Source organism: Mchenga conophoros, linkage group LG14, assembly GCF_057382185.1.
Source record: "Mchenga conophoros isolate Kocher_MC1m ecotype Shallow Benthic linkage group LG14, M_conophoros_male_GT1.1, whole genome shotgun sequence".
Taxonomy (NCBI): domain Eukaryota; kingdom Metazoa; phylum Chordata; class Actinopteri; order Cichliformes; family Cichlidae; genus Mchenga; species Mchenga conophoros.
The window spans coordinates 4927776-4951052 of record NC_140539.1 but is presented as its reverse complement, the minus strand read 5'-3'; the positions used below and the strand labels follow the sequence as shown (position 1 = coordinate 4951052).

The following is a 23277-nucleotide window of genomic DNA, read 5'->3' as shown; positions in this document are numbered from 1 at the left end:
GGCAGGTTTTTCTGTCCTTGCAGAAGTTTTGTTATGTTCTTGGTCACCGTCTTGATATGGCCCTTCTTGCTCAGTTACTCAGTTCTAAAATTGGTAAACACCATGATGACACTCTGTGGTCACATATATCTTCAATTACAGTTTCTGACTGAAGTTTATTCCTATTAAAAGGGAGTATTTCCTTCCCACTGCCACCAAGCACTTGCTAATAGGGGATAATCGATAATCGGGACAATTTTCTCTGTATTGTTGTAAGATATTTTTCTTGAGGCAACTGTTGTTGGGAATTGGTGCTAAATAAATAAAATGAATTGAAAACAATATTGTAATTTTTAAAGATATACTGGTAAACTGAGTAGCTGTCTGTGAGTGGCGTCAATTGTGACATAAACATGAAAAAAGTGTTCCATCAGATGGTTACGGATGCGCCATTTTGTTAGTTGCCGACAACGTCAAATGACTGGATGCGCAGGACACGTCAGACAAAAAGGGGGGGGGGGGTGTAGGGGGGGGCTAAATTGCCATGGCAACTGTGCTGACGTAGAATGAAACCCCTCCCACGGTGTTATTCAGCCTTTGTACCGTTCAGTTGGCAGCCATTGTATTTTTACGGATCGTAAGAAATCTAAAGCGTAGCGAGTCATATAGTTTTTAACGCGACGTGTTAAAACACTACCAATATAATTATAGATTCAAAGATAACGTCTACTGCCGAAGTACTCAAGTAAAAAGACGCGCCAAACGAAGATTGTATTTTCCACCCCAGACGTGAAGCTTGGCGGAGGGATTTAACCGAATTTAGCATACGTTTTTAACGAAAAATTCGCTGTATAAATCCGCACCCAGATTTCTGTCAAACATCTTTGTTTCATAGTGCGTGTCCGACTTTTTCTTAGGTCTGTGCCCTTATTTAGATGGCAAGCTTCCCAGACTCTGTGAACGAAAATGATTTAGGTAAGTAAAACATTTTACATGTATTGTTTTTGTGAATGCAGGTGAGAACGCTGAACGATGTCCTGGTATTTTAGTCTTAGTGCTTTTTATCTAATGCCAAACTGTAAAACTTTCTTTGTTTCCACCAGACTATGTGGACTTTCAAAACATTGTTACTAAATAAGATGTCGAATTAGTGGCTACTTAGCTTAAACCGGTAAAGCAAAGTTTAATTAAGTTAAGAGATGTCGTTTATTTGTCAGTGTTTCTTGGGTTTATATACGTATGTATCCCTGCTGTTATATTAGCTCAGTGCGGTTTGTTATTTTGATGCATATCCACGATAAAAACCATTTTATACGTTAGTGCAGCGTTTCCCTGTTGCTGGTTTGCTGATACAAACAGTGGCCGAGAGCCATTCTTCCTACAACAGCGAGAACCATAGCCGCCCAGGGATGTACGTGCGTGCTTGCACGCCAACGTTGCATGGCTAATAAACCGAGCTCGTAGCTTTAGCATGTTAACTGTATTACTTTTATTTATTGCTTATTTATTAGCTATAACCGTAGTTAGGTACTAAACGTCTTATTTAATCCTAAAATCAGAATTGATAAACGTCAGCCCCATGTAGGCCTTTAGTGGTTTACTTAATGCACGTACCTTCACACATTCTTGCACACAAAAAGACAACCTTCATAACTGTATAGACGTTGTCGGAGTTATATTTATCTACTCACTCATGTAAACAATGCAGTATTTGTTTTATTGTTGCTGTTATTTTACTTGTTGCAAAAATGTGTTGACATTAACTTATATATTGGTCTTACCAAGTAACCCCGATATATATACACACCTGAACACAAAGCACAACGATTCCATTTTGTGCGCTATGTGAAGAATGCAGTTATGAAACTGCCAGTATGTTGTGTATCCGGAATTTAAGACGTAAGTTAACCAAAGGTTACTTTGCCACGTAGACTTTGATATCCTGTAGAAATGGACTTGAAAAAAGTAAATTTCCAAACGTAAAAAGTTAATAGTGGATCTGCAGAGGTTAATTGTAGACAGTTCATATATCAGCGTATAGCCCATTATAGCTGAGAGAATATAACTATGTCTCCCCCCCCTCCCCCGTTGTACAATGGTATGGTTTGCACATTAGCCAATCAGGTATCTGCACCAGTGAACAAACTGTGTCTGTGCCAGATAAAGAAGTTAGTTTCATGTGCATTATTTGGGCTGAAAAATGACGCACATTCAGTTTGTTACAGAATGTAGCTGAAAAAAAGTTATGTTATTGCTTTTTCCAGGTAAGGCAAAGTTCATTGGCGAACTCCTGGTGCCTGTTGCTCCCTTTGACCAGAAGTCTGGGCGTGAAGCTTGGACAGTGGCCTTTGCACCCAATGGTTCCTACTTTGCTTGGTCTCAGGGGCATCGCATTGTCAGGCTTATCCCTTGGACAAAATGCCTGAACAGCTTGTAAGTTTCTTTTGGTTTGTTTCCCTTCATGTCTTTTTCTCTTTATTTTCTTAAAGCACCAAGCACTTTTTATATCACTATCATAACTACCTTGGTAGTATGTTTGCCTGTTTTTTATAGTAATAGAGTACATGTTTTCTGTGTTGTTGTTTTGCTTCTTAGATAAACCCCCAACTAATTATAAAAATCTTCAAATTTATGGAAAAAAAAATGAGACACTGAGGCTTTTAGGATAATTAATTTAATTATTTTTTGATTGGATTACAATTAAATTTTTGTGCTATCTCATACAACAGAGCATTTACCATTGCTGGGGCTGCTTTTGGGGGGCGCATGATTTAATTTTGACATTCATACAGAAGCAGCAGGAATGAGAATCGGCACCTCCAAGTCTGAGGCCATGGTCCTCAGCCAGAAAAGAGTGGATTGCCCACTCTGGGTCAGGGATAAGTTGCTGCCCCAAGTGGAGGAGTTCAAGTATCTCATGGTCTTATTCGAGAGGGGAGGGATAGATCAACAGACAGATTGCGGCTTCGGCTACGTGATGCGGACGCTGTACTGTCCGTTGTACATTGCGTATACAAGTGATGGAAATGAGCTTTATCCGAAGGGTGGCTGGCATCTCTTTTAGAGATAGGGTGAGGAGCTCAGCCATGCAGGAGGGGCTCACAGTTACAGCTGCTCCTCCTCCATGTTGAAAACTGCTTTTAGGTAACAAATGGCTGGTGTTGTGGAAATGTGCAAATTCTTGAGATTAACAGCCAGCTGAATTTGGTCATTAGTATTACATTGGTGCATGAGCTGCTGTTCTGTGTTGCAGGATGGAGAGCAGAATGAGTTTTACATGATTACATACACATAAAACTCTGCATGCTTTCTAGCTGTTTAATTGTCTTCTGAATCAGTCTCTGCCAACCTCAAGCTAAAAGATCAGATGCATTTGTCAGTGCCAAGAACACGTGGTTTGAATTACCAGCTCACTCTCTGCTTAATGGTGTGTTTTTCCGCTTACCAGGGTCTTGTGACTCTGAGCCACATGTTGAAGTTATCTTTAGAAAGAAGTGCCTGTTGTTCCTGGCCATCAGGGCTGTGGCTGGTTGGGCCCCAGTGACATTAAAGGAAAAGAAGGACAGCAGCCTCTGTGTGACAATGGTGTGATAACACTTGATTTTCTATCTGGAACTGATTGTAAGTAGGCAGTCACCCAGAGGTTGAGGGTGCTGCACACTGAATTACTGTGCAACTACTTGCAATTTCAATTGAGAGGTAATTGTACAGGTTGCTTGATGAGAGGCAACCCGTTGCCAGCTAATCTTAGTTGGACTTGTACAGACTGCAGACAATCTTGGACAGATTGGCAAATGTTTGCAAATAATTGCTGGCAAATGTATACATGAAGACAGATTGCAGTGCATTGGCATTTAGAGTTGGTCTGTACCATCAAATAATAAAATGCGCAAATGTGGCAGGCATTTTACTTCAAACATAATTACATTTTAAAGCAGAGAAGAACAACTTGTTTTGTGTTAGATACATATAAGTTAGTTACTGCTAGAATTGATGTTGAAATGTTGTCAGAGCGAGTGTGACACTATTGGCAGTAGTGGATGGCTCAAAACTGCAAGCATGGTGCCAAAACTTTGGCTCTGTTATGTAATTTTTTTCATGCAGTCTTTAGAGCCAAGCCCCACATAGTCCTGCTCTACAGCAATATTGGTGTTTTATTAAAACAGCTGAGCTGAACTAAACTTAATGGCGCTTCAGAGGCAGTGAAGAGGAGACTTCAAATGCAAGATGCATACAATAATGTATCATGTTTTCCTTTTTACAGAGCAGATTCCAGTGTTTCAGGCTTTTAGTCACATTTCTGCAGAGATGGTACACAGTGAAAACTGTCTTTTGGTAAAATTCATATTTCTTTCTGTCTTCAGTAGGTTGAATTACATACCACATGCATGGGTGGAAATTAGCTCCTGCCACTGGCCAAATGGGGGTAAATTTATGGATGGGCTTGTAAATTGGAAGAATGCACAAGCCTTCGTGGTGGGTTTAAATTTGAACAGAAAAAACTATGTTCAGTTTACACTCCTGACCTGTCGTGGGCAGCGTGGGTTGCTGCTAGTCTGCTCTAAATGCCTTTATTAGAAGAAAGAGCAAAACTCAATGTGGTGTTGCATTTTTGTGGCAGATGCAAAATTTTCTCCAGGAACATTTTCCATTTCCACCCTTGACCACATGGCTTTCAAAATGCAGTTATTAATGGGACTGTTAATTTTGGGTACTTGTTAATTAAATTAATCAGTGTAATATTTCCAGTCTCATGCTTTTGCTCTTCAGACACTCAAACAGTCAAACAGAACAATAAAAAAAAACAAAAAAAAACAAAACAGAAATAAGTCCTGCATCCACTTGGTGCCATTTTACCAGATATACCACTTTAATATGAAATTATGCAGTAACAAAAAAATTCTTTATTTAATGAGAGAATCAATATTATAAATATTATATTAACAAAATAGATTCCTAAGAAGTCTTTAATGACATTCTATTTTCTGCTTTCCAACAGAGTGTTGTGTGCAGTTTGTGCATACAGGCAAAGAGGAATTTTGTTCCACATCACATTTTGAATTGGAGTTAATAAATATGTGACATGTTTTACAGAATTGTGGAGTTTAAATTAATAGTAATACATTTTATTTGTAAATGCTTTTCAAGATACCTCACAAGTTCTATTACTCTGCTATTAATGATGCAGTGAAAGACAGGTTAGGGTCTCAAAATGGAATTCCAAAAATTCTATCTAGTTTTGGAAATGACAAGGATGCAGTAGTGTGACTGCATTGGTTACATGTAGGATCTCTTTGAACTTTTGATAACTTGTCATTAGATCAATGAAGACTATGTACAAGTTTAAACTGTTTTACAGAACATCTAAGTCACCCTGAAGAAATGCATAACCTCATGATTTTTGATTTTTTGCCAAATTGAGTCGGTTTGCTATTTGTTTTGAAAATATTTGAAACCACTCAGCTGATGTGTATTGAGTAAAGTATAGATTGTACTTGTAATCTATAGATTCTGGAACATGCGCTTCAACTGGTCTGGTAGCTCTGATCTTTACACAAACTTTATTTTTGTTGGGTTTTATCATATAGGGTGTGACCATGTAGGATCCTCGACACGTGGCGAGTAACTTTGAGCTAAAAGAAGTGTGTAATACAAGAGCTTTCTCCGGTTGAAAATTGTCTGAGACTAGCCTCTCCATTCTACAGGCGCTGCTGATGTTCTTGAGCCTAGAGCACATTTTCTCAGATAACCTACCCAGTGTGTATTGGTTTGCTCTCAAGTCCAGAATGTACTGAATTTCATTCTTAGCAGGGTTTGGCCCTTCCTCACAGCTTTCTTTATTTAGGTCCAACACCCCATGTGGCTTCCTGCTGAGCAGAAATTCAAAGAGAGACAATCCCATGGAGTCCTAGGGAACTCTGGCAGTGTAAACAACATAGGGTCCAGCCAGTGGTTCCAATTGCATTCATCCTCTTATATGATCTTACGAATCATGGATTTCAAAGGCTTATTCAGCTGCTCCACCAACCCGTCTGTCTGAAGGTGGTAGACACCGGTCTGAACAGATTTAATGGCCAGTAATTCGTACACCTCTTTAGGTGTCCTAGACATAAACAATGTGCCCTGGTCAGTTGGTATCTCTTTCGGCATCCCAACTCAAGAGATGACCTGAAACTGTGCATGTACTACACTCTTTGCAAGACAAGTGTGCTGTGGCACTGCAAAGGTGCTTTTGGAACGGCCAGCTGGTTCACCAGCTCCACCTTCATTGGAGCTAATTGCTGGAGCTGGCAGGGTCTCCCATGAAAGCCCTGCCATTTCCTCCTCCCCCCAGAGTCCATGTCGAACGATCTCATGTCACCGCTGAGCTCAGCACAGACCTGTGTCCCTACCAGCTGAGAACACACCCCTACACACTGCCCTATTAGCATACTGAAACCATGCCAGTTCATTCTCATATTCAATAGGTGCATGCTGCCCGTATCATTTAGCCTCTAAGTTTTGCCCATATATAAAATTTCCACTGGTACCATAGGATATTTATGAACCATAGCCTGTTGTATAACCCTTTGGCACCTTGCCAGTATGCAGTAAGTCTCTCTTGGGTCGGGGGAGGGAGTCGGAGGGTTGAACTCTGTGTCAAATACTGAGCTTCAGTAAAGATTCAAGTTGCAGTTATTTATGTCCTATCACCTTAAATCTTCACTCAAAGACAAGTATCTTTGACAGTGTATATATAGATGTATCATATATAAGAGACAAATATTGTTCTTTCAGTATGTTGGCATTATTACATTTTGCTCAATGCTTACATATATGTGGAAAAAGCAAATGTACGAGCTGTGATAACTGTTTCTGATTAAATGAAGAGTAGACTGATATATTAAATATTTGTTTATTGGGTGAGAAAATCAGACCATGTCATAACTGCTGTAAGTCATAGAGAACAGATATCAGAGCCTTAAACAGGCTGACTTCTGCTAAATGGGTCAAACTGGGCAGAAAGTCTACAAACACATAACATCCTTATAGAATATGATGTAACACTATAGATCAACTTACCTCAGAATATAATAATAATAATAATAATAATAATAATAATAATAGATTGGATTGGATTTATATAGTGCTTTTCAAGGCACCCAAAGCGCTTTACAATGCCACTATTCATTCACTCTCGTATTCACACACTGGTGGAATGCGAGGAGTGAAGGAGGATTTAGTGTTTGTGTTATTACGAGTGCTAAACAAGAAGAGTTCCCAGATGGTACATTGGACACATGTGTGACTGCTGTGATTGAAGCATCTTTCTTTCAGCTTAACGAGTGAACCGTCAGGTCGTTCAAACACACGTTAAAGTCCGTTTGGCTCAACACCACCGAACAGAGGCAGCAATATAACATAGCTAACATTAACAGTGCAGTGAATCCTGCTTGTGCTGTGATATTCAGGACTGCAAAACTGTTGTGTTTGTGGATGTATGACTGACTTTAATTATCCATAAAATCATCACATTCTCTATAAGATTAAGGTCGACTATTGAACGGCGTATATTTTAAAGTAAAGGCTTTAAAACCAAGTTAGTACAAACATCACTAATGTCACATAACTTTGCCGACATGTGGCCAACAGTAATGTTTTGTTCTTCGTTATTAAACATTTGCACATAAATAAGTGACATAATATTCAGTACTTACTTTTAAAAGTTTACTCTTTGGGCGCCCCTCTTCCGCCGTTTTTTTCCAGCAAAATTATCCACACACACTGCCGCGCTATGCATTCTGGGATATGTTGGGCCACGAAGTCTACACCGCCACATCCTCAAAATTCAGGGAAATAAAGGACTCATTTGAGGCTGCATTTCGAGCAGCCTTTGAATTGGGGCAGCCTTCGTCGCGTCGCTGTGACGTAATCGGCCTTAAAATGCGGCCTTTGAGGCTGCAGACCCTGAATTAACAGCCTAGGTTAGTTGGAGAAAGTGGCTGTTGCTCTGCTTCCACCAGCCGCCGTGGCAACGGATGTAGCAGCCCCAGCGACTCACATTTGCCGGGCCACTAGATGGCCCCTGCCAGGGCTACCGCTGTGTCCAATCTGGTGGGCCGGTGGCAGCAGACACACTGGGTGGTGCCTACCGGAAGCTCCACCACCAACTACTCCAGGACAACCAGCTCCATCAGTTGAGCCAAGCCAAGGAAATTCAGGCCTCCTTTTTTACCCTGTGTAAATTTTTGGGATGGTTTTACACCGAGATAAACAAACTGGACTGGTCCCTGCTTATAGATGAACTATACAAAAAGGGAGTGTGTCACCTGTTTTTGTTAAGGAAACTAAGATCTCTTGACATCTGCAGTAGATTGCTGCAGTCAATCTTTCCTTTAAAAACTGGGCCTCATGTATACCCAAGAGCAATTGCCTCCATCCCGCCATCAAATCATGACTGCTACACATGTGATACGTCACACTGTGCTCATGGACACATGGTCACTACTGACTGTTGTATGGATTTAAATAAAACATCATAGCAAGGAATTTGCATCAATGGTTTCTCATAATCAAGTTATTAGAGTTAGTCTGAATCACTGCAGCTGTACTGGAAACATCTACCAAAGTTAGGCTACATGTTTTAGACTTGTATTAGCTTTTTACCTTTCCTTTCTTTGACCATGTTCCATAATTGACATCCTTCTTTCTCCACTCTTTTTTTTTTTTTTTTTTTTGCTGTAGTTCAGTGGACCATGGAGAAGAGGATACCAATGCCTTGAGCCCTCGGCATTTGTCTCGTCAGAGCAGCAATGGTGGTCAAGTAGTCCCAGCAGCAGGCCAGCCACCAGAACACACCATAGATTGTGGTGATATTGTCTGGGGATTGGCCTTTGGTTCCTCAGTACCAGAAAAGCACAGCCGCTGTGTCAACATTGAGTGGCATCGCTTCAAGTTTGGACAGGATCAGTTGCTCCTGGCAACAGGCCTCAACAATGGTCGCATCAAGATTTGGGATGTTTACACTGGTGAGAACACATCATCATTAATTAGAAGTAGCTCTCTTCAGCTTCACCAGTTGATAATCATGTTAGATACTTGAATCTATGAAATATAAACCCAACTCTGCAAATGTTGAACATTTTATTTTCCATAGGAAATATATCAAAGGTGTAAACTGAGAGACCGTGCCATTTGAAGAAAACAAAATGTTGTCATTTTGAATTTAATGGCAGCAACACATTAAAAAAAGTCAGGTCATGGTTACAACTGTACAAGTCCCTTCTTTTGACAGCTCATAAACATCTGGAAACTGAGGCGACCAGTTGGTGGACTTTTGGGAGAGGATTGTTGTCTCATTTTTGTCTAATACAGGATTCTCTCCACTCAATATTCCTGCATCTTTGACTTATTTTTTTTATTTCTTGATATGCATGATTAGTTTTTAGATAGCCAAAGATCTGGACTCCAGGCAGGCCAGTTCAGCACTTGGTCTCTTCTCCTTACAAACCCATGCTGTTTTAATAGCTTTAACATATCGTCCAATGCTATGAATTCATATTATGAAAGGGAAATCAAGAAAACAGCTGCTTCAGCCACAGTCAAGCCTAGTACACCAGTCAATGAAGATAAACCTGCAGTGCAAATAGTACAGACTGAAAGCAACATATCTGCAATGATCCTGCCAGGAACGGAAATTGAAAGTGAGCCACAAGCTCAAACGGTCATCACAATGCAATTTCACAATGTGGATCCTCCATCGCCCAGGTCAATTCCTACAGCGGCAGAAGGACGGTCGGAGGACATTTGTACCATTTTACAAAGACAAAATGAAATAACTGCAACCCTTGTTCAGCATCAGCGTGCATCGTCATTACCATCCAGGAAAATACCTGTATTCGATGGTGATCCTCTTCAGTACATCTCTTTCATTAATGCGTTTGAACAAGGAGTGGAAGAAAAGGCCAATAAGAGGGACTGCTTGTATTATTTGGAGCAGTTTACAACAGGACAGCCGAGAGAGCTGGTACGCAGTTGTCAACATATGGCTGCAGGACAAGGCTATATACAAGCAAAGCAACTGCTCAAAGAACACTTCGGAAATGAATATAAAATTGCAACTGCTTACATTGACAAGGCGTTATCTTGGCCTGCAATTAAAAATGAAGATGTGAAATCATTGCAAGCATATTCTCTTTTCTTACGTGGGAGTTGTAATGTCATGGAAACATTGCAACATATGCAGGAACTGGACATGCCAGTGAACATGAAAATCATTTTGTGCAAGTTGCCATATAAAATGAGAGAGAAATGGAGAGCGTTCGCATATGATATATTGGAAACCTCTAAACACAGAGCTCGGTTTGAAGATTTGGTTGCATTTATTGAAAAGCAGGTGAAAATTCTTTCAGAGCCTTTGTTTGGGGACATTCAGAATGTAACGTCAACAAGCCCTGTCTCAAAGGTTGACAACAGACTGAAGTCACAACCAAGCAAACAAATTAAAGGGAACAGCTTTGCTGCTACAGCCACACCCATGAACATGAATAAAACCTACAGCACGGAAAGGCTGATTACTACAACAAGCCATGACTTTACAGTAAAGCCATCTTGTGTCTGCTGTACTCAACGACACACACTGGAGGAGTGTCAACAGTTTTAGCGGAAGAAGCACAGAGACAAAATGCTTTTTCTAAAGGAGAAAGGGCTGTGTTTTGGTTGCTTAGGTGCTGGGCACACAAGCAAGGACTGTGCTAAGCGTTTGATATGTAGAACGTGTGGTAAAGGTCATCCCACTGTCCTCCATATTGATAACGATGGTGTAAGTCCTGAATGCTATGGAGAGCCCTCCTCTTCAAAGAATGTAAAAACTTGTGGTCATACAGGGGCCGGAAGAGAAAGCGGTTTGCTTTCCATTCTGCCAGTTCAAATAAAGTCTGTTAAAGGTAGTCATGTCATACAGACATGCTTTTTTAGATCCTGGCAGTTCAGCTAGCTTCTGTTCAGAACACCTCATGCAAAAGCTAAATCTTGTGGGCAAAAGAACTCACTTCCTGTTACAAACAATGGGTCAAGAAAAGGTCGTCTCTGCCCACTCACTTACTGGTCTTGAAGTTTCTGGTTTAGGCAGCAATGCCTTCTATGAACTTCCAGAAATCCTAACACAGGAAAGGATGCCTGTCACCACGGATAACTTTGTAAAGGAGGAAGATCTGATCAGGTGGCCATATCTGTCAAAGGTTAAAATTCCCCACATAACGGCTAATGTGGACCTGTTGATTGGATGCAACACTCCCAAGTTATTGGAACCATGGGAGGTCATTCATAGCCAGGGGAATGGCCCATATGCTATAAGAACAGCATTGGGTTGGGTCATAAATGGGCCCATGGAAGATGGTAAAAGCAACTTGGACAGCGAGCACCCACCAACAGTTGTAAATAGGATATCTGTTTGTAAGCTGGAGGAGATGTTGAAAAGTCAATATAACTATGACTTTAATGAAAGGGTTACAGAGGAAAAGGGTTTGTCAAGGGAGGACCTTAAGTTCATGAAGATCATGGAAAAATCTGCAACAATGGAAGATGGACACTACTGTTTGAAGTTACCTTTTAAAAAGGATAACATAAAGATGCCAAACAATTTCTCCATAGTTAAACAAAGATTGCAAAGTCTACAACGAAAACTTCTCAAGAATGAACAGTTGCATAAAGAATATAAAAACTTTATGGACGAGATGATAAGTAATGGATATGCAGAGCAGATACCTTCACAGCAGCTGTCTTGCGAAAATGGAAAGAAGTGGTACATTCCTCATCACGCAGTTTACCATCCCAGAAAACGATCCATAAGAATTGTATTTGACAGTGGGGCATCATTCCAGGGGACATCATTAAACAAGCAGCTCTTACAAGGTCCTAATCTCACAAGCACATTGCTTGGGGTTTTGCTTAGATTTCGACAGGATCCAGTCGCATTTATGGGTGACATAAAGGCAATGTTTTATCAAGTTAAAGTTGCCAAAGAGGACAGAGACTTTCTGCGTTTTTTATGGTGGCCAGATGGAGATCTGAGCAAGGACATAATTGAGTTTCGCATGACTGTTCATCTGTTCGGTGCAGTATCTTCCCCGAGCTGCGCCAGTTTCGCTTTGAGAAAAACGGCTGAGGACAATAAAACTGAATTCCTAGACAAGGTATGTGAAACGCTGAAAGAGAACTTCTATGTGGACGACTGTTTAAAGAGTGTGGCCTCCACCTCAGATGCTGTCGATTTGGTCAAGGATCTTTCAGCACTCTGTCAAAGGGGAGGATTTACACTGACCAAGTGGGTCAGTAACAATCGCACCCTGTTGCAAAGTATCTCTGAGGAGCAAAGGGCTAAAGACTTGAAAGAATTAAATCTTGACAGAGACAAACTTCCGGTAGAAAGAGCTCTGGGCTTGCAGTGGTGCGTGGAAACTGATACATTCAACTTCAAAATGGATATCCCTCAAAAATCCTGTACTAGGCGTGGAATGTTATCAATATCAAGTTCCATTTACGATCCATTGGGGTGTCTTGCACCAGTCCTGCTGCCTGCCAAAGGAATGCAGCAGGAGCTTTGCAAAAGGAAACTGGGATGGGATGAACCAATACCCCAAACCATGTTGCAAAAGTGGAAAAGTTGGCTCAGTGATTTGCAAATGCTTTCCCATTTCAAGGTTAAAAGTGTGTTACTTATGTTTATTTATGTGAATGTATAGGTCTAAAGTAGACTGTATTAGTGGCTCCTTATTTTCTTTGTGATTAGAATTGCCATGTCTGATAGCCATTTCAATTAGGGGCCGGGGTGTAGGAGCCATTCTTGGGTTAATACCTTATGTGGTCACTAGAGGTCACCTTTTTCTGTTTTGATTATGTAATGTAAAGGTATTTAAGGTAGACGCACGTAATCGGCGTCAGGTGTGTCATTAAGAAGGCAAACAGTTTGTGAACGTTGCGCTGTTATGCTAAGTCGATACAGAATAAAGACCAAAAAGGACAAGATACATACTGCTGGATTTATTGGACTGTGAACTTAATTCATGCATACCAGTGACATCGCGTCACCCCCGTTAACGACCACCTCAGTGGCTTCAAGCGTAGGCTTAGCCTCTACAGTTACCTTGATGAAGTATACTATGCCTTTCCTGGAAAAGATGTTTTCTAGATGGAAGCGTATATCTGTATATCTGTAATATACTTACATATCTATACTATTGCTAATATATATTGTAATATATCTATATCACTAAAGCACTTCTGGATGGATGCAAACTGCATTTCGTTGCCCTGTACCTGTGCATGTGCAATGACAATAAAGTTGAATTCTATTCTATTCTATTCTATATTGGGACCTGATGAATGTACAAACAAAGAATTACCAGATTTTTTTTGATTTTTTTTTATTTATTTATTTTTTTTTAACCTGATTTTTGTTTCTGAGAAAAATGAACCCGAAATGTGATGTCCACATATGTGGACGCCAGGTCCTAGGAGGCTAATGGTTGTTCCAGATGAGCAAGTTGCCAATTCCATAGGCACTAGTGTGCCCCCATACCGTCAGAAAACCGATCTCTGATAACCAGCCAGATGGTCCCTGGGGCACACAATGTTGCCAATTAAGCTAATTAATTTGTTTAATGTTTCTCTAGCTGTTTCCTTGTAGTACCACTAATTTTCCTGTCCCTTGTGATAACCCCATCCCAGTTTCATCAATGCTGCAATTAAAATTTCTCTGTATTATTATAGGATTTTTACCTTAGAGTTTAAAATGCCGTGAAACAACAGTCCTTTAGAGACTTTTTAAAAATATATATTTTCTTTTTGGTATTTGGTTTGTAGATTGGGAAGATATACAAATATGTGACCAATTTAAAGCTGGAGATGGAGCTACAGTTCTATAGTTCGGCTTTGCAGTGAACGAACAAAATTTCTAAAAGTATTTAATGTGTGGCTTCTGTGGAATTATAGATGTCGGATTTTGTTCTTAATTTTAAAAAAAAAAAATTGAAAAAAAGAAAAAAAATGTCTCTTTGGAGGCACCGTGAGAAATCAGCAGTCTCTCCATCCCACCCAACCCCTAGGGCTAAATGCTCCAAAAGAAAGTCTAGTTGAGGGTTGTTCCTCAAGTTAACACCTTATGTCCTTGATTATGCCTGTCTTTCAGGTACCATTGTTATCTGCAACACAAGTGTATTTTTTCTTAATTTTCAGTTGGCAATTAAAATCAGTTTTTCGTTCATTTTTAACCTTGTGGTTTTCGTCCCTGAAACAAACAAAGCTGGAGCTTTAGAACTGAAATTGTGTTGTTGCCTGTGAAGACTGACATTTCTTTTAATCTACTTTCTTTGGTTTGCTTTCTGTAGGAAAACTGTTGCTGAATCTGATGGATCATACAGATGTAGTACGAGACTTAACTTTTGCTCCTGATGGCAGTCTGATGCTGGTGTCAGCATCCAGAGATAAGACCCTTCGTGTATGGGATCTCAAAGATGATGGTAAGTGGATGAGCTGTTTTTGACTTTAAAAACCAACCTTATTCTTTGCTTTTCGTTCCAGTGCAAAGAAGTAATAGCCTCATTTCTTAACTGAGACCATGCTGTTCACAGTTGAAATATAAGGCCCCTGGTCTTTAAAACCAGAAAAGCAAACAGTGTTTACAGTTACACTGAGTTCACAATGAAGAAGTGAAGTGATAAGTCCCTATTATTATTATTATTATTATTATTATTATTATTATTAATGTTGAAAAAATGCAACCTGACAAACACAAGAGTCTTAGTTCCATTTATTACCCAGATGCTGCTTCAAGCTTAATTTATGTCAAATAATGCGTCTGTTTGCATTCATCATACTGCTGTTTAGATAGTTAGCAGAGCAGACATCCTGACACACAAAGTCCTGCAGTTTTCCAAAATCCTAGCTGCACATGACTGGATACATATGACCTCTGTGTCTGGTTATTGGTTGACAAGTGGGCCAGAATAAGAAAGGAAAGCGATAACAGAGTTCACTAGGAATGGAAGAATTGCAAAAAGCAAAACTAGCTGCAGTAAGCACTTTCCATTGTTTTTAACACTCTGTTTCACATCAGCAATTTGTATGTTGTAACTTCGCTCTCCTCTGCAGCTTGCTGGCAGACCAACAATAGCACAAGCAAGCGTGACCCATAGACCAGTTGTACCACAAACTTTGTAAACTGCCTCTATCTGACAATGGAGCTCTTTGAAGGCCCAACCCCAGAACGCTACCCATGCTGAACCATGAATCTCACTTAAAACACTAACCACATGCTGCCTTGAGAGTATTTGCAGATCATGGGAACCTTAGATGCAACACCAGAACCCTGAATCCTTCCATACATTGTGTCAGTTAAAAATGTTAATGCAACTAAGTAATATCGCAAAATAAAAGAGCAGTGTAAATAAGTGTTGTGAAAAGACCAATTGCTTACTTTTTAGTAGATGAGTAGCAGCAATTTTAGCAAATATGCAGCTAACACTTAACTCTTAACACGGCAGTGGTTCAAAAATATATTGACCAGTTATTTCTAATCACGATCTTCACGGGAAACTAAATATCCTGGTTAAATATTGATTAAATAAAACAATATAAACATGATCAAAATATAAGACTGGCATATAGGTTGTGACAGAAATGTTGCACTCAGAGTAATGAGCCCGGTCATTTTCTCTTGTAGGTAATATGGTGAAGGTTTTGAGGGGCCATCAGAACTGGGTGTACTGCAGCTCCTTCTCCCCTGACTCTTCCATTCTGTGCTCGGTTGGTGCAGGAAAGTCGGTGCGTAAACAAGTTCCTTTGTACTCATTTTTATGAGTGTCCTAGCTAATCTTTGTGCAGTTGCTTGTGATCAGTTATGCTCAATCAAACCTCAATTAGACCCCATAACCTCTTTGTCTACCTTTAATATAAACTGTGCTCGGTGTCAACAGTCAAGTGCTTGGATCTAGATTCTGTTTGGCTTTTGTATGCTGTGAAAAAGGGATTTTGTTCTGAAGTATGCATGAAGTATGAAGAAGACAATTGTTTTTATGAATGTTATATAGCTGAAGTTAATCTTTTAGTATGGACATGGAAGTGGGAGAGGCAAAACAAAAAAACCTCTTTAATACTGGGGAATGTTTAACTTAAACATAAATTGCCCCAAAAATACTTTTTTCATTTTAAAAAATTCGAAATCATTGTAAATCATTTACAAGTCAAACATGTTGCTGAATAGCAATTCCATGGACTGGCCAGCTTTGGCTAACCTTATGCATAGTATCACAAACCTAGATTACTCTTAACGTGGTGATAGTTTTGTTAGGTTTTATGTCCCTACAGTGTGTGTCTTGCTCTCCTTGTCACAGGTGGTGGTAAAACTCAGTGTGTGATTGGTTTTGAAAGGAGCGCTGCGCTGACATTTTGAGCAGCTGGTAAACCACGGACGCACAGTGCGCAATGCCCAAAGGCCTGGCCAGGGGCAGCCTGGCATCCTGACCTGCAAGGTCATTCTGTACGTAGGTGCTGCTCCGTGTCTGTCTACTTCTGCTGTCGCGGTTGCTCTATTTACTTTATTAATTGTAGTTTTAAAACTGTCATGTAAATGGTGGCCCTATGCTCCACCCCCCACCCAAACACACATGCACTGCCATCGCTAAACAAATAAAAGGGAGCAGCAATACTTTATGCTCTTTCTTTTTTTCTTTTTTTTTACCTCAACCTTTCTGCCATCATTTCAGGAATTCAGCTGTGAAAAATGTTGTTTCTTTTAACTGAAAAATGACGACAAAAAAAGAAAAGAACCCATACAGAAAGATTAAACAGTAGTATTAGATTGCAAGCTGTATTTTTTATAGACCATTAAATAAGGTTTTAACGACCAGCATCATTTATAGTTTCCTATAATTAGTCAGTGGCAGGCCCTAAAAGTTTCATACTCGTACAGTCCTGTGATAAATGCCACAAATCAAAGACATTATTAATAAACATTCTGACCATGGCTGACATTAAAAGAAAAAGGCTTATGCAGATTGTCACTTTTTGCGTGTGTGTGTGTGTGTGTGTGTGTGTGTGTGTGTGTGCCTGTATGTTCGTGTCTGTTTGTGTGTGCGGGCACGCGCGAATCGCATGTGCGTGCATATGTGTACTCTGCCAGAGGTATCGATCCTTTGGCCATAAATATTCTTTTCTCTTGCAGTCTCTCTTCGTAGGCTTCTGCCGGAGATGCGAGCCTATTGTAAACACAGTGAACTAAATCTCTGAAAGGGGAAACCAGTGGAGTAACTTTATGTTACCTTAAGTTACTACTTGTTTTATTTTCTCTTTTTTGTGTAGACTTTTTTTTTTATTAAAATAGTGTACATTTAGCTCATTTACTGATGTAATGAAAGATGTATGAATGTAAATTCTAATGTAGAAGCTTTACAGTTATATAAATGTTTGTTATTTTTATTGTCATTGTAGGAAAGTGTTCTTATTGGCATAGTGTTGGTGATGTGTAGCACACTGCACGTTAGCAAGGCTCTGCTATTTATTTTTTCTGCCTGGTTTAAGGTTACAAAGCATTATAGTGACACTGAGCATAATTTGAGCATAACTATTTTTCTGATTTAATTCCTTTTAATTTAATTAATTTAATTTCTAGTTGATTTTTGTGCATCTAGTGATAATTAGTGTAAGATAACACATCTATAGTCATACAGTCTAAATCATTCCATGGGCTATAACGTGTCATTCTTTATTGCAGGTGTTCCTATGGAACATGGATAAGTTCACGCTGATCCGAAAGTTGGAGGGACATCACCATGATGTGGTGTCTTGTGAGTTTTCGCCAGATGGAGCATTGTTAGCTACCGCCTCTTATGACACCCGAGTGATTGTCTGGGACCACCATAAGGCCACAATCCTCCTGGAACTGGGGTAAGAAGAAATCCAAACAACACAGATATTCAATATTATGTTAGTACACATTTGTTTGGTAAACAAAATGTTGCTCGTTTGAGCGGCAGCCCTAAGTAAACTAAAATAAATCTCCTTTAAAGAAAGTGTTCCAAAAGTCCCCCATTGGCTTTGCCTAACTCGTTTCCTTGACGTTGAGGTTTAATTGAGGTCAAGGAAATGTGAGATAAGGACTTGGGGAAAAGAGAAGAGGAGTGCGCTGAGAATCCGAACGGCTTTACACTAGTCTCCTTAAGAATGTAATGCCGAGTGTTCGCTGTGTTGAATCTACTGAGACATGATTATTCACCACTAGGTTTTATGCAAGTTATTTAAATGACAACTGCACTTTTAAAGCAAAAGGAAGTTTTAGGGACATATTTACTAACATCTGCTGCAGCCCAAAGCTGCCTTTTGACTGGGTTTACTAAAGAGGCGCAGTTTGAGTTTTGTGGGGGAGATGTGATCGGCACATGTATGTTAGGACTTTCTGTGGATGACTGAGTTGTGATCCCAGTGCCAATACTTTGGTTCTGTCCTAAAACTCTTCATTCAGTCCTCACGCTGAGTATTGACAAGTGAGCCCCACTTATTGCTCCTCAATAATGCTGCTTTTTTAAAGCAGAAGCAGAAATTAATTAAACTGAGCTGTCTTTTTCTCAGCAGTGCACAAACAGCAAGCAACTTCTCTTTCCTGACTCTGTAGCGAATAAAAGTGAAATGTTTGTGAAAACACAGCTATCAATGAATATGTGTAAATGTGTTATATTAATGCCTGAATGTTGCTATGTGCTATGAAAATGTGATCTGTACATTTGCACATGTAGCACAATAACTTGTGATCTGACATATTTCAGGTGGAATAGTTATAATAATGCCGTTTCCTCTGGATAAATCCTGCACCCCACCTAGATTTCAATTCTCAGAACCCTTTGCACAGTGCCAAGGGATTTCTATCAGTTATCCATTATATCAAAAGCATATTTATTCTCCTGTAGCCTTTTCTCATTTAGCTGAATTGGCTCACTGGGAACAGGCTGCATTTTTGTAAATAAATTCTAGTGCTTTGTTAGATCACCCTGTGATTGCGGGATCACAATAACTTCTTGATCTTTAATTCTTTTATTTTGTGCAAACATGATTTATGCTTTCTCAAGAAACCTAGCATGTTTAGAAATGATATGTTGAAAAGTCCTTGCTTGCTGAAAAGGGAATTGGGAAAATTTGAGAATTTTGACAAACTTTAAATTTCATAAGAGGACTAATAATTTCGTCTTCATCTGTAGTACAGCAAGAAAAAATTATTTTGGTAGTCGACTGATCTGCCTTGATTTAGTCGGTGATTAATTCAACAACTCTCATCTCCGCTTCCTGTGGGCAAACCTGTCCTGCTTCAGTCTGCCCAACTGAATGTCACTCTGTTGTCTCGTCCCACAGCAAATTACAATAATGACCTAGGAAACGTATGAATCTCAAAAATGCATTTATTTTTGACATGCTCTGGAGTGAGCAGCAGAGGCCTGCATAAGGAAATCTTTGATTTTTTTTATTTTATTTATTTATTTATTTATTTTTTAAATTATATACACTGCACTATATGTAGTACTGGGTTGATTGTCTGTTATATGTAGCACCATGGTCTTGAAGGAATGCTGTCTCGCTTCACTGTTTACTGCACCACTGCACATGGTTGAAATGAAAATTTCAAAAAGAAGCCACCTACTGCATGTCAGTCACTGATTTCTTTCCCCAGCTTCCTATCTTCTGTCCACTGTTCAAACACAATGAAACCCATAAATATGCTTTATAAAAAGCTATAATGATGTGATGTACAATGAAAATTTTTAAATTATGACTTTTTTCATTCCAAACGGCGAGTTTTAAAATTTGAATCCAAAAAGCTCTATTACTGATGCTCTATGAACTTCTGCTTTTGTCTTCTCCCAGCCACCTCTTCCCCCCTCCTTCACCCATTTTTGCAGGAGGAGCAAATGACCGCTGGGTTCGCTCTGTGAGCTTCTGCCCTGATGGCCGACACATTGCCAGTGTTACAGATGACAGGTAATATTAATATAATTTAATGTATGTGTGTATGTTTTTATTTATTCTTAAAATCTGTTTGTTTTGTTTTTCACTGTTTTTGTCTGGTGAATGATTTAAAGACAAAGAAGGCGAGAAACAAGAGAATGATCTTTTTTTATGCATCAGCAAGACCAGTTTCAGCAGCATATAAGCAAGTGGTCTATTTACAATACTTTAGAACACAAAACTAGAGTGAGCCATGACAAACCCACATGTGTTTGTCTTTGGGCCTCTCGAGAGTATGTTTGTACAGTCAACTGGAGCATAGCAGAAAAGCTTGTCTGGTGCAGTTTGTGCTCTCTCTTCAACACTCATGTCTTCTTGGAAGTTTCAGAAGCAGAGCTACTGTTGGTCTCTTTGGCTTGTCCTGGGTTACATGACTGTAACAAGGTGGCTATCAATTACTCTGACTGCTAACTGTCCAAGCACTGAATTGCTGGGAAAGTGTTGAGAGGAAGCTTCACAACGTTCCCACATTATTATTCAGAGTGTTGGAGAAAAATGGGAAGATTGAAAGGTTTAAGACAAATGTGTTAACCAGTCAGAAGTACAGGAAACTATTTGGCTTGGTCACTGGTCAGATATTGGTCTGGTGGTAGCAAAATTTTTGCAGTTTAGGTTGTGACAATTTTATTTATTTATTTATTTATTTTTGTTTGTTTCTCTCTACATAGGCTGGTTCGCTTCTGGAGCATTGAGGAAAGGGCTCCTCTGGCGATTGCCTCTGTCTCTAATGGCCTCTGCTGTGCCTTCTCTGCTCAAGGAAGTGTCCTTGCTGCTGGGTAAGATGCCACAACATGTTGACGATGCTCTGTTAACACACACACACACACATTTGAAGTTAAACTACACCTGGGCACATCCTGACTTTTGATAAGGAAGCCTCATCATTTTTTCCCTCAGCTTCCTTGCACCACCTTACTACATTTAGAGCTCTCTGAAATATTAGCTCAGTTTTCTGTTTTTTCTCCTTTTGATTTATGTTTTAGGACTCGTGATGGTAGCGTGCACTTCTGGGAGTGTCCACGTAGCATTGCCAGTCTGCAGCACATGTGCAGAATGGCTCTCCGTCGAGTGATGAGCACCCAGCAGGTGGAGGCGCTGGCCATTCCTGCACTCCTCTGTGACTACCTAACCTACAAAGTCATTTAATCCTTGGCATTGGCTGATCTGACTGCATTTGTATTGGCAACATACTGAAAAACCATTGAAACACTTTTTTTCTGAACAGCTTTTCATAAAACTCTGAACAATCTAAGAAGATCGGGACAGGAAGAAGAAAAGTTTGTTTTTCTGAAAGCCCAGGGCCATGTCTTCGCCAGAGCCCATCACTACCTTATCTTGTACATATTTATTTTTGTAAGTGCTTTTGTAAATGAGTGTACAGGGCCCAGCACATCACCCATTCCTGTTAGGTCAATACTGCCAGGTCTCCTCCTCTGTATCAGTGTGGTTATCAGTAATTTTCGGCTGCTCTTCCATCTGCCTCCAGCTGTCCACCTGCATTATTATTAAGCTCTGCATTAGTTCCACAGACCTGGAATAGGTATTGCATTTAACACAGGCTTTGCAGTGGGGCTTGCTTTTAATGTTAGGTTTTCTTTTCTGCTTTGGTGCGGGAACTAAAGGGAAAAGGTATGGGATGCAGGGTCTTGAGGCCCATTATTTACATCTTATCAATACTAAGGAAATAATGATGCAGACATGGTCTCTTTGGAGGTTTTTCAAATTTTTCTGAAACAGTATTTACACTACCATGGTATACTCGCTCACTGAAAAACTTGTAGCAGCTTTTATTTCTGATGAAAGGACAGCATTTGTCAGTAAAAGATGCTAGCTATCAAGCTAGAGCCTGATGAATAGGGTATCCACCATCTTGGTAGTCATCCCTTGGCAAGAAATTGAATGACTCTTAATATTTCTGTCCAAGTCAAGAGATGCCGTTTGGGTAAACTGCAAATATTCTGCTAATTTTTCCTCAAACTTGCAGGTGTAACGTACTCACACCCACCCTAGTATGTTTACAGTATGGTTAATTTTTTCAGTGCCCTGCCTGAGGGTGTTACAGAGACCAGTGTTAGATAAAGCACCTCTGCTTCTTAACTATTTGTATTTGAACATACAGAATCTGACAGAACCTTGTGTGTAAACACATGATTCTGTCTTTTGTCCATAAACATATCAAAATTGTGACCTTTATTTTCTCCTTTTTATATCTACTTCTTGTGTTGAAGATTTGTATTTTATTAATTTGTTCTTGTTCTCCTTAAAACAGCTGCACATCTTTGTGTGTGTGTGTGGTTTTTTTTTTTTTTTTTTTGTGTGTGTGTGTGTGTGGCTCAAATGTAGACTGTTTGTGCTTATGGACTCTGTTTATAGAAACTACAGTAAGCAGTCTTTGCAACCTGGAATAATCCAAAGTAATTAAAATCAATCAACTGCCATTCTGGGCCATGTGGTTGTCAGACCTTCATACTCACTGAACTTGGACAGATGCTGAGTTTTTAGAAACTTCTTGATCATCTTATTGTTTTTAGTTTGTCTGTGAGAAGAGATGGGAGCTCCAGGTGTTTTGTAGGAGGGTGGATGGAGCAGGTGTCAATCATTTGTGGCAATAAGTTCTCTGACAGTGCTAATGCCAAAGTTGTGTCCTTTCATTAGTGTGGAAATGGTAGAGGTTGTTATCATTTCTGATAGTGTTAATTGTGTGAGTGGGATTTAGAATCGTTATGGGTTGGCATTACATGATGTTCATATAGCTGTTACCATTGTGATTAGAGAAATACATTCCTGCCTCAGATGGAGTATAAAGTGGTAAATATTTCCAAAATACATGAATGTATTAATTTCCTGCGATCTTTTTTTAAAATTTTCAATAAAGGTGTTTTTTGACACTTTGTACTGGTGGTTATTATTTCAAGAATCCATCCATCTGCAGCTTTCTATACTTTCATGATTTTATGAATCTGAATCTTTCATGAGTCTGCCAGCATAAGCAAAGGATACAATAGTGCCACAGTCAAAATCACCACTGCCATCGAGGATTATTTCATCTTTAATGTCAGAAATGGCATTTACTTGTATGGTAATTTGATTTTTGTCCTTCTCTTCTTATTAGCTTTATCAGGTTTGCAAGGGCTTCTGTAGTTTATCACCACACTGCCCTGCAGCCCAATCATACACATCCCCGAGCATGAATTCAGAAGACCTGTCCTGTCTGCTCCCAAACAGAGAGGGCATAAAACTGAAATCCAGTGCACTCATCATATTAAGTGG

The 23277-nt window shown here is 39.7% G+C and overlaps 1 protein-coding gene across 1 annotated transcript; it reads left to right on the top strand.

Moving 5' to 3' along the window:
- The first annotated feature begins 564 nt into the window (after positions 1-564).
- wsb1 (WD repeat and SOCS box containing 1) lies at positions 565-22898 on the top strand. The gene is made up of 9 exons (XM_085244828.1): positions 565-954; positions 2244-2412; positions 8704-8987; positions 14346-14477; positions 15680-15780; positions 17729-17901; positions 19867-19980; positions 20676-20783; positions 20991-22898. Exons 1-9 carry the CDS (start codon positions 915-917, stop codon positions 21151-21153), a joined length of 1284 nt encoding a protein of 427 aa, XP_085100954.1. The 5' UTR covers positions 565-914; the 3' UTR covers positions 21154-22898.
- The last annotated feature ends 379 nt before the right edge of the window (positions 22899-23277 follow it).

Excerpts from the sequence above, each read along its gene's own strand:
- wsb1 (XM_085244828.1), top strand. The coding sequence starts at position 915 with ATGGCAAGCTTCCCAGACTCTGTGAACGAAAATGATTTAG. Across the intron at positions 955-2,243 it reads TGTGAACGAAAATGATTTAG|GTAAGGCAAAGTTCATTGGC; the intron begins GTAAGTAAAACA and ends TGCTTTTTCCAG. Across the intron at positions 2,413-8,703 it reads ACAAAATGCCTGAACAGCTT|TTCAGTGGACCATGGAGAAG; the intron begins GTAAGTTTCTTT and ends TTTTTGCTGTAG.